At 37.2% G+C, this 19,480-nt stretch overlaps 2 protein-coding genes across 5 annotated transcripts in view; one reads left to right on the top strand and one right to left on the bottom strand.

Moving 5' to 3' along the window:
* The window catches only part of LOC150076519 (nucleolar complex protein 4 homolog B-like), a 249,639-nt gene extending 232,872 nt beyond the window's left edge, over positions 1-16,767 (bottom strand). Inside the window, exon 1 of one of the 3 annotated variants that reach the window (XM_090387058.1) lies at positions 16,700-16,767. Coding sequence is in view for 1 of the 3 variants with exons in the window: in XM_090387056.1 (XP_090243182.1) it covers positions 16,700-16,708 (9 nt within the window). In the remaining 2 variants the exon portion in view is untranslated. The other 2 variants (XM_090387056.1, XM_090387057.1) reach the window with 2 other exon arrangements.
* A 135-nt stretch (positions 16,768-16,902) lies between these two features.
* The window catches only part of dom (domino helicase), an 896,769-nt gene continuing 894,191 nt past the window's right edge, over positions 16,903-19,480 (top strand). For both annotated transcript variants that reach the window (XM_090388005.1, XM_090388004.1), the window contains exon 1: positions 16,903-17,012. The gene's annotated coding sequence lies outside the window, so the exon portion shown is untranslated. The remainder of the gene's footprint in view (positions 17,013-19,480) is intronic.

The following is a 19,480-nucleotide window of genomic DNA, read 5'->3' as shown; positions in this document are numbered from 1 at the left end:
CAACAGTTGAACCATTGATATCAAGTGGACTAATCTAATTCATCCCCTTCCTTATAGAATTTGCATAAGTTAAAGAGGTCTTCGCTGTTTTTCTTTGCAAGCTTTGCCAGAGATTTCTTGTAATCAGCTTTCGCTTGTGTAACCTCTTTTGTGACTTGATGACAAATTAGCGATATACGATAGTAGTTACATCTTTTAAGTTAATCATACATCATCACAGTGTGATCACTGCCACCCACCAATGGTTACTTTATCTGCACATTCTTTTTGCATGAATAATCACTACTGATAATCAGAACAAGAGTATTACTCCCTATGGATGCCTCTTGAATATGCTGCTGTAAAAACAATCATCCAATTAATCCATAAAAGTATTGCTAGTGCGCGAGTGAGTAACCCACAATTTCCAGTCAATATCTGGTAAGTTAAAATACCCCATTATAAGACATTTTGATTTACTGGCACACTATTTCTCTGTACAGCTGTTCATTGTACTCATCTGAGTCATTATGTCTATAACACACTCTGGTGAAGGTAAAGAAAGCCAACACAAGAACCACAGCAAACTTACCTGACAAATTGGTTTTGCTGCTACTGCAGTTTCTCCCTGCATTTTCGGTAAACAAACAGTGATTAGAGATTAGTGGAAGAAGTCAGGAATGATACATTGATTGAAATGGATGCAGTATATAGTCTGTGACTATATACTGCATCCATTTCAATCAGTATATAGTCACAGACTATACACTGATTGGTGCATGAACACAACAGACAATAACACCATAGTGGTAAGTGATTGATTGATCTTATGATACACACATATAAAGAATCCTGGTAAATCTTCAGAACAGGGTGTGCACTCCAGCATAACAATCTTACCTTTTTTCACTACCTGCTTGAATCCATCCCAAATTAGTGGTGAATCATATCACATTTTTTTACTAGCCAAAAATGAAAGTCTGTAAAAAAAAATCCACAACTTCTTTTGCCCTGTTCTAAAGTTTTAATGATTATGGACATCATTAATTGCTTGAATCTGGCCCAAATTAGTGGTGTGAAGTAACCTAACCCTTTTTAACCAGCGGAAAACCAGTTGATCAGGTAACTTACCAGATAAACTGGTTTCCTGACACCACAGTTTCTCCCAGCATTCCAGGTAAACAACGGTGGGTGTCAATCAATATATCATTCTCAACTTCTATTATCACTACTCATAACACACACCGTCTGTTTACCAAGAATGTAGGGAGAAACTGCAGTAGCAGAAAACCAGTTTGTCCGGTAAGTTACCCACAGTTGGCCGTGGTTCTTGTGCTGGCGTTCTTTACCTTCACCCACACCCCTACTCCCATTTTTGCATTCAGTGCTTATGTCACACCAAACTGACTCAACATTGCACTGTCCACCCATGTCAACTGGATGCACAGCCTTAGATTTTGCGTTTCTTAACAACAGCATAACCCTACACGTACTCCCCAAATTCTAATTTTGCATTTCTTATATCTGTGATACCTCGTCTCTGATATCCCAACAATATCCACAATTGATGTCTTGACCAGTACTTCACATTCATCAAATTTATTTACTAAAATCCAAGAATTGGTGTACATGCAAGTATACATGCACCTGTTCTTGCTCTTAGTTATCCTAACATGGTACATGTATTTACTTGTTCCATGATGACTCCCAGCAGTTCTTGAAATCTCCAGCAACTTGCTTTCCAGGCTGCTGCTCATTCCAATAGAAGCAATGCAAGAATCACTTAGAATTCTCCCAATCTAGCAGTTTTCTGACCCACCTAACACTGCCTCAATAGCATCAGCAAATATTCGTGCACCCTTTCTATTTAAATGAATTCCATCCCTGGAAAAACAGTGTCTCCTGTTAACAAGCACAGACCACACTGAGAAAAATTCTACCCATGAGCTTTGCACAATTTCTCCAGGGCTAAAATGATTGACAAGGCTCTCATCATAAACTCCCTCCTATTGTGTTTGCAGAGACTTTCCAAATTTAAAGGTAACACAAATTTTTTTAAACATTGTCCTGCACTTGTTAAGTCTGCAGATCTTCAACTCTTAATGTTATTAGTTCCTCTCTGCATCCTTTGCCAAAGATTTCTTGTAATTTTTATTTGCCCAACCTCCTTTGTCACTTGATTACACTGTAGTATAATCAAGCTTATATAGTAGATATAAGCTACTATAGTAGCTTATATCTACTATAGGCTTCTGTGTCTCCTGATAATTTATATGCATCCTATGCATTTTTGTTCTATGCGACAAGCCTCATTAGTTCAACTGGCATCCATTCAAGCCTAAACAGCATTTCTTAGTTGGTACAAGAACCCTAGTAGCTTCCAAGATTAATTCCTTGAATACTTCCTTTAGAATTTGCTGTTGGTAATATCATTGGTTAATCCTATGGTATAGAATTTAAAAACTGTCTGAGATCACTATAGCCACCTTTATTTGGCTCTCTTTTATTACAAAATCATTTAGCTCCCTGTTAGCGAGATAAGCTTTCGGCTTCAACTTCCATATATAATTGCTCATGTGTGAATGTAGATGCAAAATACTCATTCAGTTTGTAAGTTAACTGAGCAGGATCATCAGCAGTTGAACCAATAATATCAAGTGGACCAATCTAATTCATCCCCTTCCTTCTAGAGTTGACCTAAGTAAAGAAGTCTTTGCTATTCCTCTTTGCAACATTTGCCAGAGATTTATTGTAATCAGCCTTCATTTGCCTAACCTCCTTTGTGACTTGATTACAGACTAGCTTATAAGCATCCCATGCATTTTTCTTGCTGTTAGTCTCAATAGTTCACCTGACATCCATTTAGGCCTAATCCTTGAACAGTATTTCTTAGATGGTAAGAAAACCCTAGCAGCTTGCAAAATTAATCAATTGAATGCTCCCCATTTAGAATTTGCTATCGGTAACATCATCAGTTGGTCCCACCATATAGAAGAAACACTGTAGTCAGCTTAATGAAAGCAAAAACACTTCCCTTCACACCTGATGGTAGTTCTTTAAGTAAATTGTTTATAAGTCTTTAAGTAAATACACATATCATCACTGTGATCACTGTCAACCAAGTGGTAATTTTATCTGCACTGCTGATAATCAGAACAAGAGTATTACTCCCTCTGGTTGCCTCTTGAATATGTTACTGTAGAAAACAATCATCCAACAAATCCACAAAAAAGTCCTGCTAGTGTGTAAGTGACCAATCTACAAGTTCCAGTCAGTATATGGGAAGTTAAAATCCCCCATTATAAGACATTACTGGCCAACTCTATTTCTCTGAAATTGACAGAATGTGTGTGTGTGTGTGTGAGAGAGAGAGAGAGAGAGAGAGAGAGAGAGAGAGAGAGAGAGAGAGAGAGAGAGAGAGAGAGAGAGAGAGAGAGAGAGAGAGATATGTAAAAGCCAGATTAGATCAAAAACAGAAGATTCCAAATTACTGTGTCTGACAGAGAATATCAGTATGATTATATGCACAAGTACCACCTTTGAAGCAAAAGGAAACATACAGAAATAATTTAATTTAGTAGCTTACTGGCATAATAACAGCTAACCCAGCATTGTGCTAGCTGTTATATGATTTGTTTGGAAATTAAGAGACAAGTATGATGTTGTTGCTGTTGTTATTTGGTTTTTAGGAGCATTAGCAACTAAGGCCATATGCTCCGGGTATATGCGGTGGTTATTCCCTGACCTTTCCGCATCCTCCGTATTTGATGGTCACGGGTTCGAACCCCGGTCTAATCAAGAAGTGTGTGCTATGCACTGCTGCTCCTGCCCACCTGGCTACGGAGATGCCTACAAGTATGATAAGGCTACACTATTCCCATGTTATGTGAAGGAAGTACATAGTATCCTATTATAAGTTTTTGTTATGTACCATGTGACTACATTATAAAATCATCTTTGCATTGCCATAAATTTATATCCGGTATGTAAATATATTTGTAAACGGAACTTGTTGAGTGGAAAGGTAAAGAAAATTAATGATACCTTTCAATTTAATTATCAGCATAGACACCTGCATGTGGATATAGGTTTCACCTCACGAACAACTGAGAGTCCCTCCTTTTTTCACCTGTTACAAATTTATTGTTTATGGATTTAATAAAAATGTCTACTATTAATTATACTTCTATGCAATTACACAGATAAATACTAAATAGCACTTATATCCTTCTTATATTGATGCAAATATCAAGGGTGGCAGAATTTGACTTTCATTTTTTAATCAAGTAAAGAACAAGTAAACAACTTTAGCATATACAGGGTGCCTAAAAAATATTGGCACAAATGTTTAGGGGAGGTAGGTAACATCCAAAGGAATGTGAATCGCATAGGAACCCACAGCTGTAAACGTCACGGGAAAGTAGTAGCAGAGGCACAAGAAGCAGAAATGACACAAGACAGTAATTAGTGGCAAACATTTACTTGACATAATATTAACAACAGAGTACGAGATGGATGCATTTCATGATGTTACAACAGATGCTCGAAGGTTCCACCATGAGACGCAACGCATGCGTGACACCAATGCAGCATGGATTGGCGGACACGGTCGAACACACCTGGAGTTTCTTTGACAGTAGCAGCAGCACAGACGAGTCTCATCACCAGATCCATTTCCACAGGCAACGCATACACGATAGATTTGAGGGCCCCCTCACAGAAGGAAATCAAGGCTCGATAAATCAAGTGAGCGTTGGGGCCAGGCAACGGGTCCACCACGGCCAATCCATCGACGCCCAAAATGCTAGTTCAAATGGTCACGAACACAACTTCCATAATAGGCAGGCGCCCCGTCATGTTGAAACCAAATGTTGCGTCTCACATTTGCTGGAACATTGTCAAGTAATCCTGGTAGAATTTGTTCAAGAAAGATCCGATATTTAGTGGAGTTCATGAGGGATGGTAACAGGTATGGGCTGACTAAGCAGTCACCGACCATACCTACCCACACATTTATTGCGAAGCGATGTTGTGCTGCATGGGGGGGCGCACACCGTGTGGGTTGTCGTGAGCTCACACCTGAGCATTGTGCTGATTGAATAAGCCTTCCCGAGTGAAATAAGCCTCATCCGTGACCAAAATATAAGCTGGAAAATTCAAGTCTTGAACACATTCTTGGAGAAACCATTGCGCAAAAGCCACACGTGCAGGATGATCTTAGGGGAGCAGTAACTGAACCCTTTGGAGATGAAAGAGGTGTAAGGAATCGTTGTGCCAGACATGCTGTACAATGCAACGAGACACTCCTAAGGCAGAGGCAATGGCACGTGTGCTAGTAGCAGGATTATTCTGGACGGCATTCCCAGACAGACGTACATGTCTGTCTGGGAAATGTTCTCTATAAATTTGTTGAGCGGCTCGTCCATTGCCCTCTGCTAATCGATACACTAGGTGCATGTCTGCCAGCTCACAGTTCGTATATCGATGCATGCTCTTCATGTGGCAACTACTGCTTGAATGAGTAAACCAGAAATTTTCCCTCTCGCGAACTGATGAACAGCACCGTGTAGCCCTTACGGTGACACTTCCGGTTATGGGTTCCTGTGCGAATCACATTCCTTTAGATGTTACCTACCTCCCCTAAACGTTCGTACCAATATTTTCGAGACACCCTGTATAAGCACAAATAATAACTGCAATACTAATTTTAAGCAATTAAAAAAATCCACTCAGCTGCTCTTAAAACGTGATCCAACCAGCAGATAGCCTAAACTCTGACACCAAAGGCATTATGGGTAAGTTAAAGAACGCCAACATGAGAACCATGGCAAACTTCGGACTTCTTACCAGCCAAACTAGTTTGTTGCTACCACACTCTAGTGCTTCTTGTTTGGTAAACAGACGGCAGGTGTTATCGGTCTGGAGTAGAAGTCGAGAACGATATATATTGGCAGGTAGGCATGACAGATGATGTACTGATTGGTGTGTGAACACGAACAGATGATAACATCAGTTTAGTTATTGGTGGCATTATGATATATATTAATGAGTAAAGAATGGTGCATAATTAGTTTTGTAATGAATGGTATACAGGCAATATTAGCGATGAATCTTTTAAAGATGGAAGAAATTTGTAAGGAAAAATGAAACGTTGCTTCATTTTTTGATGAAAACTAAATTAATAAAAGCGAAACTAAATTAATAAGAGCAAAAAAATTACAACAAAATAAAAATAAAGTAATAAAAAATTTATCTACTAGACCACCCACGATTCTAAAGAAAAAAGGTCAGGTTACCCCCTCCACTTCGAGAGAGGTTCAAGTTCCTATGGAATTCAAGTGGGGGTAATATGACCCTTTTCTACCATTATGGCAAACGTTCATTAGGACAGAAGGATGTTATCATCTGTTGTGTTCACGCACCAATCAGTACATGCCTACCTGTCAATCAATATTTCATTCTCAACTTCTACCCCAGTCTAATAACACCTGTTTATCGAGCGAGCAGCGCTAGAGTGCGGCAGCAGCAAACTAGTTTGGCTGGCAATAAGTCTGAAGTTTGCCGTGGTTCCAGTGTTGCCTTTCTTTACCTTTGCTGTATCATGTACATCAAAAAACATGGCTGGTATGGCAACTGAAACTCTGTATGTAACCTTTGGTTATATACTGAAACTGTGTCAGTTAACATTGGACACAAAAGAAAAGAGTTTGTTTCCTTTTTTTCAGCCACTTGTGGCCTCAACTTTGGACTATAAAGTTGATTGGGAAATGTTTCTTTTTGGATAACAAGACTTGTTTCTAGTGATCAATAATTTACAAGAATGGCCCGTGACTGATTTTAACATGTTTTAAATACAGTGGATCCCCACTTTACGATATTAATCCATTCCAGAGACACAAACGTATCATGAAAATATCGTAATATGAACCCAATAACACATTGTTTCTTGGTAATTTTTTCCAAGACCTTGGAAGTTGAAATTTTCGCTATATAACTAAGCCATTTATCTCTCTTTTTAGAGAGATAAATGGCTTAGTGATTTTTATAATGGAAATTGAAAAGATGATTTTTATAATGGAAATTGTACATATTAAAAAACTGATTAAAGCACAACACAAAAAATCCTTTCAACTAAAGGATGCAAAAACAAAACACGTGGCCAACATGTTTACGAACGCTGCTATTGGCTGTGAGGAAGGTCCGGTTGGAGACAACTGTAAGCCCAACCCATCATAAAATGAAATAAGCAGGCACCAGTTAACACGATCACTTGTTAGTGGAATCAGATGCTTTTAATTTCAAAAACCCAATTCAAATAATCATATGTGTGTTTATAAGAATCAGTTTGGAATGCTTAAAAATCAGAATAATTATTAGCATTTGTCCGATTTTACAAAATTTAGCAGGTCTTGACTACACAAGTTATCTGTCCAACATGTAATTGTATGAGTTGAAAGAAGGGGTCTGGGGATGGCAGGCCTCGGGAAAAAAAACCAAAAAAAAAAAAAAAAAAAACATTTCTGTTGACGTGCATGAATAATTCTTATTGTTAATGCAAGTGAAATCCTCTCATCCAGTATTATTATAATAATAATGTCACATGACATATGTTGGAGCTGAAATGAAGGAAAATAAATGCCAATTATTTTTTTAAACTACTAACAAAAATTAACATCACATACAATTGCTGATTCTTCTACATCATTACTAGAGGATTTCACTTGCATTAACAACGATAATTGTTTATGCACGTCAACAGAAATGGTTTTGGTTTTTTTTTTTTTTTTAACCTTTAGATCGATAATGCAGGACAGTGGTTTTCAAACTTTTTTTTAATAAGAGCACCGCTAAGTAATTTATTTTATTTTGTGGTACCCCTACTCAATTTCTCCCTGTTAGATCCGATTCTATCTCTCTTTCTATATATATATATATATATATTAAAAAAATGTTATACGATAATTATTACAATAATATAGCTATAAACAAAATTGCAATTCATAACACAAATTATATATATATGCTGTATAATTTTATTCTTTATATAGAGGTACTAAATAAACATCAATTTTAGATCACCACAAAATTAAAAAGATACCGTACACCTTTTTTATAACGAAATGAATATATAAATTTAAAAAAAATAAGTTTAAGTAACTTAAACCCAAATTACGTGGCAACCCTGGAATGTTGTTGCGGCATCCTAAGGTGCCACGGCACCCTGGTTGAAACCACTGGTGTAGGATGTGGTTGTTTCTGTCAATCAATGTTGGCAACACTCTTCCTCCTCAATTACACAAACAGCAAGTCGTAGTTTCACATTCAGTCATCCGATCGCTCCAGTAAATGCAGATTTCCCTTCCCCCACCCATGATCTTTTCAATATAGCTGTAGACAGTTTCTTATAGCCCATGCTGGAAATAAATACATCTTAGCTATGGATGATTTTTTTTTTTCTAGATGGGCTAAGACCTTTCTTTTATCTGACCAAAAGACAAACTACAGCTTCCATACAGATCACAAGTATAATTTGTTGCTTTGGCTGTTTCCAATCTATTTTAAGTGACTGAGATCAAATTTTACATTATGGCTTTTGTTGCAAATGTGTAAAACTATTTGGTATCATAAACATATTTGCAACTCTGTACATGCTGTAGAGCAATGGCCTTGTGGAAAGAGTAAATAAGTTTATCAAGAAGATATTAAATAAAATAAGAGAATAATCAGTCAGGGAATGGGAAAAATATCTTAGCCTAGGGTTACCAGACATCCTCATTTCTGAGTACGTCCTAGTTTTTTGTAATTAAAATAAAATCATCTCATCATAAAATGAATTTTCATTAAATATTCTGTGCATCATACCTTTGGTCAATATAACGAAATAAATTAAAACAATGCACATGTTGTATTAAGTGAACTGTATTATCTCAAAATTACACAAAATGAATTATGACTTTGCTACCAAGCCTCTCTCTCAAACTCACTGTCACCCCGGTGAGATCAGAAACCTCTGCCGTCTCTATTGAACCCAACTGCACTCCCGAAACACACTGACACGAGAGAGAGAGACCTTATTGTCTCACTATGCTTTCACACATGGTTTAGCAGAGATGGGAGAAATCCCAGGTGCCATCTGATACATACCTTATGCTTTCATACCCCACATCGAACATAAAAAAAAAAAGTACAATATGAAGAGTCCCAAAGTCCAACAGAGCCCGACATTAGCATTAGTAGAGGAATATGATGCAAGAAAGCAAGCTTATGCAGCATCACCAAAAAAAAAAAAAAAAAAAAACTTCCACTTCACCCCTCCGTTCGTTCGAAATACCTGTCCAGCTGAGCCTTAAATTTATTTAGGCTATCAACTTCCACAACAAGGGATGGAAGTCTGTTCCACCAACCAACTACCCACTGGCTAAAGGCAAATTTACGCACACCTATCTTTCCTCAATTTGAATTTATGCCCTCTCAGGTGATTATTCTGAGCAAGAGGAAGAATTCCATCAGCATTGAGCATGCTCAAACCATTCAAGACTTTATACACCTCTATCAGATCACCTCGCCGGTGCCTAGTCTCCAGACACTGTAGTTTGCAAAACTTAAGCCTTTCTTTGTAAGAGCAACCCTTTGCTCCATTCACTAATCTTGCTGCCCTTCTCTGTACTCATTCCAGCAGCTCTACATCCTTCTTGAAATGAGGCCTCCAGACCTGTATACAGTACTCAAGGTGTGGCCTGACCATTGCCTTATACAAGGGAATAATCACCTCCTTATCCCTGCTAGAAAAATTCCTGTATATCATTGACAAGACACCATGAGTTACTCTTGCAGCCCACCTGCACTGCTCAGAGAACTTCATATCTGCCTCACAATTACCAACAGGTCCTTTTCATTCTCTACCACTGTCAGTGTAGTACCACAGAGTTTATATGTTGCTCTGGGGTTGCTGTTTCCCATGTGTGGTACTTAATGTTTGTCGATGTTAAACTTCATTTGCCACCTCTCAGCCCATCTGCTCAACCTTTCCAGATCCTGTTGCAGCAGCATAGAATCAGTAGTGTCCTTAACAACCCCGCCAACCTTTGTATCGTCTGCAAACTTGGACATTAAGCTTGATATACCATTATCAATATTATTTATAAATACAGAAAACAATAATGGACCCAACACTGAACCCCGAGGGACTCCACTAATAACATTAGTCTACGATGAGCAGTATCCACTGATTCCAATGGACACTGATCATCATTCCAATGTGGTGGCACATGGGATTTCAACAACATTAGAATCATCTCTACAGACAACCAAAAGAACAGAAGGAAATTTAAAGATGTGTTTAAAGAAAAGAAAATGACACTGACAAATTTAAAAATGAAATGGAAAGTATGTATACTGAATTATTAGCATATATAAAACTATGGACAAAAAATTTGGAACAGTTTAAAATCTTTCAATTCATGGAATTAAAAGATGTTTCAAAATAGGATGATATACAGTTCTTTGAATTTTTTTTTTGAAAAAAAAAATCCTTTTTGACAAATTTATGAATTTTAAGCAATTTGTTTCTGAGAAAAAGATGATAATTGGGAAAACTTATCACTCCATCGAAAGTGGGTTGAATATTTTAATCAATGCACGAATTCCGAAGTATGTTCCGAGTTTTAAAAATTGCTCAATATACATTTTCTATTTTTGCTCACAATGGGAATGTAGAGTGTGTACTTTCATTAATTAGCGACATTAGAAATAAAATGGAAACAAATACTGTGAATAGTATTTTGTTAGTCACTTATAATTTGAAAATGGATTGTAAAACACTTTATGATTACAGTTATTCCCTGACTTACATAACTTCGAACATACGCAAATTTTTTTGGTAAAATTGTAAAGATGCTTTCTGTATAATTTTTAAGAGTGAAGTCGAATGAAGGAACAATATGTATAAGTTTTTATTATCTTTCCCATATAAACTATGTTGGATAATAATCTGTGGCATAACTAGAATCTAGGTAAATAACTAGCTAACATTTCATTTTCTGCTTTAAAAATTCTTAAGAAATATTTGATGTGTTTCAGACAGGTGAACTATGTCGAAGCACTTCAGAAAAACTCCCACAAAGCCATGAGGCCTGTGTCTCATTAGATATTTCTGGAGAATTACATGCTAGCCCGTCGCCTCTACATCCTTTACTTCTGAATTGTAGAGTCAGTTCAGTTTTGCTTGAGAGCAAAGTGGAAGCTTTTGTTTGTATTTTGCATGTAATAGTACGTAATATTTGTTACACGTCAGGTTATTGTTTTTTTTTTTTTATGAGAACCCCAAACACGAGAGGTATTAGAACCTATAGTACTTAGTACCGTGCTTGGGTTGATTGTGGTAAATGTAATTTTAAAAATGTCATATTTTTATTCTTATTTTGTCCTAGTTTTTGAATTCCAGATCTGGTACCCTTATTTTTAGCCAGACCACCTATTACCATAATATGGTACACAGCAATTTCAAGGAAAACCCTTTAGTGATCTTATATAGTCACAATCCTGTCCCACAGGATTTACTGATGGTTACAATGTTACCAACAGTAAATTCTAAGTGGGAAGCATTCAATGAATTAATCGTAACTTCGAACTGATGGATGCTACTAAAATTTTCATACCTATTAAGAAATATTGTTCAAGGTTTAGGCCTAAATGGTTATCAAATGGACTAATGAGACTCGTGACAGAGAAGAAAAATGCATGGGATGCATATAAATTATCAAGTGACTCACAAGCCTATGGCAGATATAAGATAGTCTGTAATCAGGTCACAAAGGAGGTTAGGCAGATTACGAGAAATCTTTGGCAAAAGATGCTAAGAAAACAGCAAGGATTTCTTTACATAAACTCTAAAAGGAAAGGGATGAATCTGATTGGTCCACTTGATATCGATGGTTTGACTGTTGATAATCCTGCTCAGATAGCAAACAAACAAACAATGAGTATTTTGCATCTACATTCACACATGAGGAATTATTAAGGTTTGAAAATGGCAGAAGGTTATCAAATTGTAGCAGGGTGCTTAATGATTTTGTAATAACTGAGAGCAAAGTGGAGGAGAAATTGTTGAAGTTAAACACAAGAAAGGCACCTGGGGTGGATGGGATCTATCCAGTTATATTAAAGGAGGCGGCAAAGCAACTAAGCAAACCCTTAGCCATAATTATGAGAGCATCGTTGGACTCAGAGGAGGTCCCCACGGACTGGAGATGTGCAAATGTATCCCAAATTCACAAAGGGGGATCAAAGGGTGACACGAGTAATTACAGACCGTTAGTTTAACTTCTGCTCCGGGTAAAATAATGGAGTCACTGGTTAAAGATGCATTGCAGGATCATCTAGACAAGACTGCAGCAATAATTCAGACACAGCATGGGTTTGTTAAGGGAAAGTCTTGTCTGACAAATCTGATAGGATATTATGATGTGGTTACAAAGGAACTGGATGCAAAAAATTATTTTGATATCATACATTTGGATTTCAGGAAAGCTTTTGACACTGTTGCTCATGGAAGACTATTGTACAAACTGGAGCAGAATGGTATTAAGGGTAAGTTTCTACAATGGATAAAAGGATGGTTGAGTGGGAGAAGACAGAGGGTGGTAATTAATGGGTGCTGCTCTTCGTGGACTAATGTTATTAGTGGAGTCCCACAGGGTTCGGTGTTGGGTCCTCTGTTGTTTTGTATATTTATCAATGATATTGATGAAGGTATATCAGGCTTAATGTCAAAGTTTGCAGGGTTGTAGTAGTAGTAGTAGTGGCATGTGATGCAAGAAAGCAAGTGTATAAGCTTATGCAGCATCAGCCAAAAAAAAAAAAAAAATCACACTATTCCCTCCAGATGCCTGTCCAGTTTCTCCTTAAATTTATTTAACCTGTCAACTTCTACAACGACAGATGGAAGTTTGTTCTAGCAATTAAACACCAGCTGTCTTAAGGCAAATTTCCGAACATCTATTCTACATCTGTCTTTTCTTAATTTGAATTTATGCCCCCTTAGGTTCGTAATCTGAACAAGTGGAAGGATCCCATCAGAATTCAGCGTGCTCAACCCATTCAAGGCCTTATACACCTCAATCAGATCACCGCGAGGTCTCCAGCCTCTCTTGGTAAGAGGATCCCTTCATTTCCCCTAACCAATCTTGTTGCCCTTCTCTGTATATGCTCAAGTAAATCTACATCCTTCCTAAAATGAGGCCTCCAGACCTGTAAGCAGTACTCAAGGCGTGGCCTGACCATTCCCTTATAAAGAAGGACAATCACCTCCTTCTCCCTGCTAACAAAATTCCTATATATCATTGACAAAACCCCATGACCTGCCCTGGTAGCCTGTCTGCATTGCTCAGAAAACTTCATACCTGACTGCATAATTACTCCCAGGTCTTTTTCATTTTCTACCACCTTAAGTGTACTACCACACAGTTGGTACGTTTCTCTGGGGTTACTTCTACCCATATGCAGTACTTTGCATTTATCAAGGTTAAATTTCAATTGCCACTTCTTAGCCTATCTGCCCAAATTATCTAGATCCTGTTGCAGCAGCACACTGCGATTACTGTAACCCTGCCAACCTTTGTATTATCTGCAAACTTCGATATTAAGCCTGATATACCTTCATCAATATCATTGATAAATATACAAAACAACAGTAGACCTAACACGGAACCCTGGGGACTCCACTAATAACATTAGTCCACGAAGAGCAGCACCCATTGATTACCACCCTCTGTCTTCTCCCACTTAACCATCCTTTTATCCATTGTAGCAACTTACACTTAATACCATTCTACTCCAATTTGTACAATAGTCTTCCATGGGCAACAGTGTCAAAAGCTTTCCTGAAATCCAAATATATGATATCAAAATTATTTTTTGCATCCAGTTCCTTTGTAACCAACATCATAATATCCTATCAAATTTGTCAGACAAGACTTTCCCTTAACAAACCCATGCTGTGTCTGAATTATTGCTGCAGTCTTGTCTAGATGATCCTGCAATGCATCTTTAACAAATGACTCCATTATTTTACCTGGAACAGAAGTTAAACTAACTGGTCTGTAATTACTGGTGTCACCCTTTGTGAATTGGGGATACATTTGCACATCTTCAGTCCGTGGGAAACTTCCCTGAGTCCAAGGATGCTCTCATAATTATGGCTAAGGGTTTGCTTAGTTGCGTTGCCGCCGCCTTTAATATAATTGGATAGATCCCATCCACCCCATGTGCTTTTCTTATGTTTAACTTCAACAATTTCTCCTCCACTTTGCTTTCAGTTATTACAAAATCATTAAGTACTCTGCTACAATTTGATAACCTACTGCCATTTTCAAACCTTAATAATTCCTCATGTGTGAATGTAGATGCAAAAAACTCATTCAGTTTGTTTGCTATCTGAGCAGGATCAACAGTCGAACCATCGATGTCAAGTGAACCAATCAGATTCATCCCCTTCCTTTTAGAGTTTATATAAGTAAAGAAATCCTTGCTGTTTTTCTTAACATCTTTTGCCAAGGATTTCATGTAATCTGCCTTCGGCTACCTAACCTCCTTTGTGACCTGATTACAGACTAGCTTATATCTGCCATAGGCTTCTGAGTTGCTTGATAATTTATATGCATCCCATGCATTTTTCTTCTCTGTTACGAGTCTCAGTAGTTCATTAGATAATCATTTACGCTTAAACCTCTGCATAAGGCAATATTTCTTAATAGGTATGAAACTTTTAGTGGCATCCACGATTAATTCCTTGAATGCTTCCCACTTAGAATTTACTGTTGGTAACATCGTCAGTTGATCCCACTGTACAGAATTTAAAAACTGTCGGAGACCACTTTTTAATGACAGTAATGGCAGTCTGCTACTGCAACAGGATCTAGATAATTTGGGCAGATGGGCTAAGAAGTGGCAACTGAAGTTTAACCTTGACAAATGCCAAGTACTGCATATGGGTAAAAGTAACCCCAGAGAAATGTACCAACTGTGATATCAAAATTATTTTTGATATCACAGTTGGTACATGAAAATGAAAAAGACCTGGGAGTAATTGTGCAGTCAGATATGAAGTTTTCTGAGCAATGCAGACAGGCTGCCAGGGCTGGTGATGGGAGTTTTGTCAATGATATATAGGAATTATGCTAGCAGGGAAAAGGAGGTGATTGTCCCTCTGTATAAGGCAATGATCAGGCCACGCCTTGAGTGCTGCATACAGGTTTGGAGGCCTCATTTTAGGAAGGATGTAGATTTGCTTGAGCGTGTACAGAGAAGGGCAACAAGATTGGTGAGAGGAATGAAGGGATCCTCTTACCAAGAGAGGCTTAAGTTCTGCAAATTGCAGTGGCTGGAGACTAGGCACCTGCATGATGATCTGATTGAGGTGTATAAGGCCCTGAATGGATTGAGCACGCTGAATTCTGATGGGATCCTTCCACTTGCTGATATTACGAACCTAGGGGGGCATAAATTCAAATTAAGAAAAGACAGATGTAGAATAGATGTGCGGAAATTTGCCTTTAGCCAGTGGATGGTTAATTGCTAGAACAAACTTCCTCCTGTCGTTGTGGAAGTTGATAGGTTAAATAAATTTAAGGAGGAACTGGTCAGGCATTTGGAGGGAATGGTGTGATTTTTTTTTTTTTGGCTGATGCTGCATAAGCTCATACACTTCCTTTCTTGCATCACATGAACCTACTACTACTACTATCTCCATGGATTTATCCAGAATCAATCAGGGTACAAATAGATTGACTAAAATACTGGAAAACTAACTGAGAAGTTTACGATTATAAATGCCGTCATAAAGGTCTAAGGTGAAAAAAGTGCAAACTACATAAACTGAGTTCGTAAATTCAAACCATAAGAGTTCGGATCTCATCCTTCTGAAGTATGTTCGAAAAGGAATGTGGACAACAAAATACATATTCAAGCCAAATGACCCTAACAAATCATCTTCATAAGCAAGTAACAAATTCTTATAAGGAATAAATTGTTAATTTGGATGCAATAAAGGTATACTTTATTGGAAAAGAATGAACACTCATTTACTGGATTTTCTTTAAGAACTATCTTAAGACAACAAATGTGCAAGAAATCTCAGAGTGAAAATGAACAACTAGAGAGAAGGTATACTAATGATCGTGAAGAAGGGACTCAGAATACAAAACAAAATAATGTTGACCTGGAGGGTCAATGGGTCATCTAAGAGTCTTCACTCAGGAATTTGCGAGTCATGATCTGTATCTATATCATGCGGAAAGAATATCAAATAAATCCGAGAAGTATCTCAGTGAACCTACAGTTGATATTCTAAAGAAGACGACAAAAATCAACACAGAAGAGTGAACTCTACAACGTTTACCGCTCCTATGCCCATTTCAACTGAGAATTATCAGAACACTAGGAGTATAATTACTAGTACAATAATTAATATAACTATTGTACTGGTATTGTATAAAGATAACAATATATATTGAATAAAACACATGTGGAAACCCAGATGACAGTGATGTTTTATGCTTTTAGCTATCAAAATATGCAAGATTTTGGAACTCACCTGCAGAGTGGTTAAAATATAAACGATATTATTTGAGTTCTTACGACTATTTATGAATTGTTTAACTTGTTCTTTTATAAGATTAATTTTACATTTTGAGGAAGATGTTGCTATTTTTCCCTCTCTTACCGGAGCCATGTTTAAGACGACGAAACGGAACCAATGAGAAACAGGAATGCCTTCATACAGTGTTCAATACTACTCAGAGGAAGACATGCGCAGTACCTGAGCTTTCACATTCGCGAGTCAGCCATTTCGGGTGTTGGAGTTGTGTATGTGGTTGTAATAGTAGTGTTCTTTAATGCAAAAAATAATGGCAAAATCATTCTCAACGATATAGCATAAAATCCATATAGACTGTTTGTTATTTTGGCAAGCTAGGTTAAAATTTTTAATTAGTAGATGGATCACATTTCGCTGTAAAGTAGTAGTCAGATTTCAGGTATGTACCTAGTTTCAACAATCTTGTAAAATGGCGACTGCGCAGTCTTTTGTTAGCGTTGTCGATAGCGCGCTGATGATCGTTTGGTTCGGGTAACCACGTGAGACTACTGGATGCACTGTACCGGTAATATGGGTTAGTTTGTGACAAACGTGTGTGTTTTGCCTTATTCATTTATGAATAAATGAGTACACCAGTGCAATACCTGCCTTTTGTGAAATTATTTTTCTTGTTTATTTTGGTTTTTGAATAACTAGATTATATCAGTAGAATTGCTTTTATTTCTTCAGACAAATATTTCTTTACGCTCTTGGAGTATTCTAACCATAATACACGTTTTTGTTTACTTTAATGATTTGATGAAATTAAACACCTTCTGTCATTTAGTATTAATCCATTTTATTTATTTTGTAGTTCGCCTTTACTACCTTTAAAAATTCCACTTTTAAGTCACAATTCAGTTTTATTTACAAATTTAGTTTAGCCAGTCTTAATTTCCTTGATAGGTGGAAGTTTGATTAAAGCATATTAATTAAATTGACAGTTGTAATTTAATAGGGTTTTTTTACAAATTGCGATAAAAAGCGTGAATTGTCAACTTAATATATATAATGTACACGTGGACATTGGATATGGTCTGGATATCAATTGGAATTAGCACCACATCAACCAGTCTCTGAAACATAACTAAGTAACTTCAAACCTGAATAGACCAATAATATTGACGACCACTCATCAAACTATGCAGCAATGAAAGAATAATCCAGTTTTTGATGTAGACTAGTGGGCCCAGAATAAAGAATATTTAAGGCAGATTCATTTAAGAAAAAATGTGTTCATGTAAAAATGCGAGTTGTATTTTCTGTTAACCTTACAATTAATAATTTAATCCTATAATTTCAAAATTGATATATAAAGTCTCGTGGTTGATTTCATGATGCAGTTTTGTATCATTATATCACATAAGTCATTCTAGGGTGACATAAGCACTGGGAACACAGAAATGAGAATAGGAATATGCTATAGACCAGGTGAATGTGATGAGTATAATGAACAACTATACAGAGAAATGGAGTGGGTCAAGAGATCAGAATTCTTATCATGCGGAATTTTAGCATTCTGGATATCAATTGGGATGCTTGGTTGGCAGGCATACTCAGTAGCAGAACATTTCCAGATTTGCTAGATGAACACTTAATAACAAAAGAAAACAATATTCGTGATCTTCGGAACAGTGATTATAATATATTGATTTGGAATTTATACAAAGAAGTAACCTTCTTTGTATAAATTCCCTCTATCATAAGTGGTAAAGGGAAGATATTTTGTTTTTGGAAAACTGAGTAGAATGATCTTAGAAATTTTTTGAGTTCCTTTTAATGAGACCAGCTGATTGTCTTAGAAAATAAAGTACTATAGTCAAGGAAGCCAGAGGCTTTTGCTGCACTGGCCAGAAAAAAAAAAAAAAAAAAAATATATATATATATATATCACTAGCAGTAATGGAAAATGATGCAAGCAAGCTTCTATAGCATCAGCCAAAAAAAAAAAAAAATTACACAGTTCACCCATTCTTATCCTCCAAGAATTTGTATAGTTCTTCCTTGAATTTATTTAACCCATCCACTTCCACAACAACAGATGGAAGCCTGTTCCACAATCAACCACCTAAGAGTAGATAACAAAAAAAAAAAAAAAAAAAATACAAATTATTTGCTTCCCTCCTAACATAGGTAACCATCTAGTTGACCTTTGAATTTAGCATTAGCATTAGTAGAGGCATATGATGCAAGAAAGCAAGCTTATTCAGCATCAGCCAAAAAAAAAAAAAAAAAAACCCTCTCCCATTTCACCCCTCCGTTCGTTCGAAATACCTGTCCAGTTGAGCTTTAAATTTGTTTAGGCTATCAACTTCAACAACAAGTGATGGAAGTCGGTTCCACCAACCAACCACCCGCTGGCCAAAGGCAAATTTCCGCACATCTATCCGACATCCGTCCTTCCTCAATTTGAATTTATGCCCTCTGAGGTGATTATTCTGAGAAAGATGAAGAATCCCATTGGCATTGAGCATGCTCAAACCATTCAAAGCCTTATACACCTCTATCAGATCACCTCGCCGGTGCCTAGTCTCCAGACTGTAATTTGCAAAACTTAAGCCTTTCTTCGTAAGAGCAACCCTTTGTTCCATTTACTAATCTTGTTGCCCTTCTCTGTACCCGTTCCAGCAGCTCTACATCCTTCTTGAAATGAGGCCTCCAGACCTGTATACAGTACTCAAGATGTGGCCTAACCATTGCCTTATACAAGGGAATAATCACCTCCTTATCCCTGCTAGAAAAATTCCTGTATATCATTGACAAGACACCATGAGCTACTCTTGCAGCTCGTCTGCACTGCTCAGAGAACTTCATATCTGCCTGCACAATTACCCCCAGGTCCTTTTCATTCTCCACCACTGTCAGTGT

This window comes from Mastigoproctus giganteus, chromosome 13, assembly GCF_048544385.1.
Source record: "Mastigoproctus giganteus isolate SK-2022 chromosome 13, ASM4854438v1, whole genome shotgun sequence".
In the NCBI taxonomy this organism is placed as follows: Eukaryota; Metazoa; Arthropoda; class Arachnida; order Uropygi; family Thelyphonidae; genus Mastigoproctus; species Mastigoproctus giganteus.
Note: the sequence above shows the minus strand (reverse complement) of the source record. Positions and strands in the feature narration are given on the sequence as shown.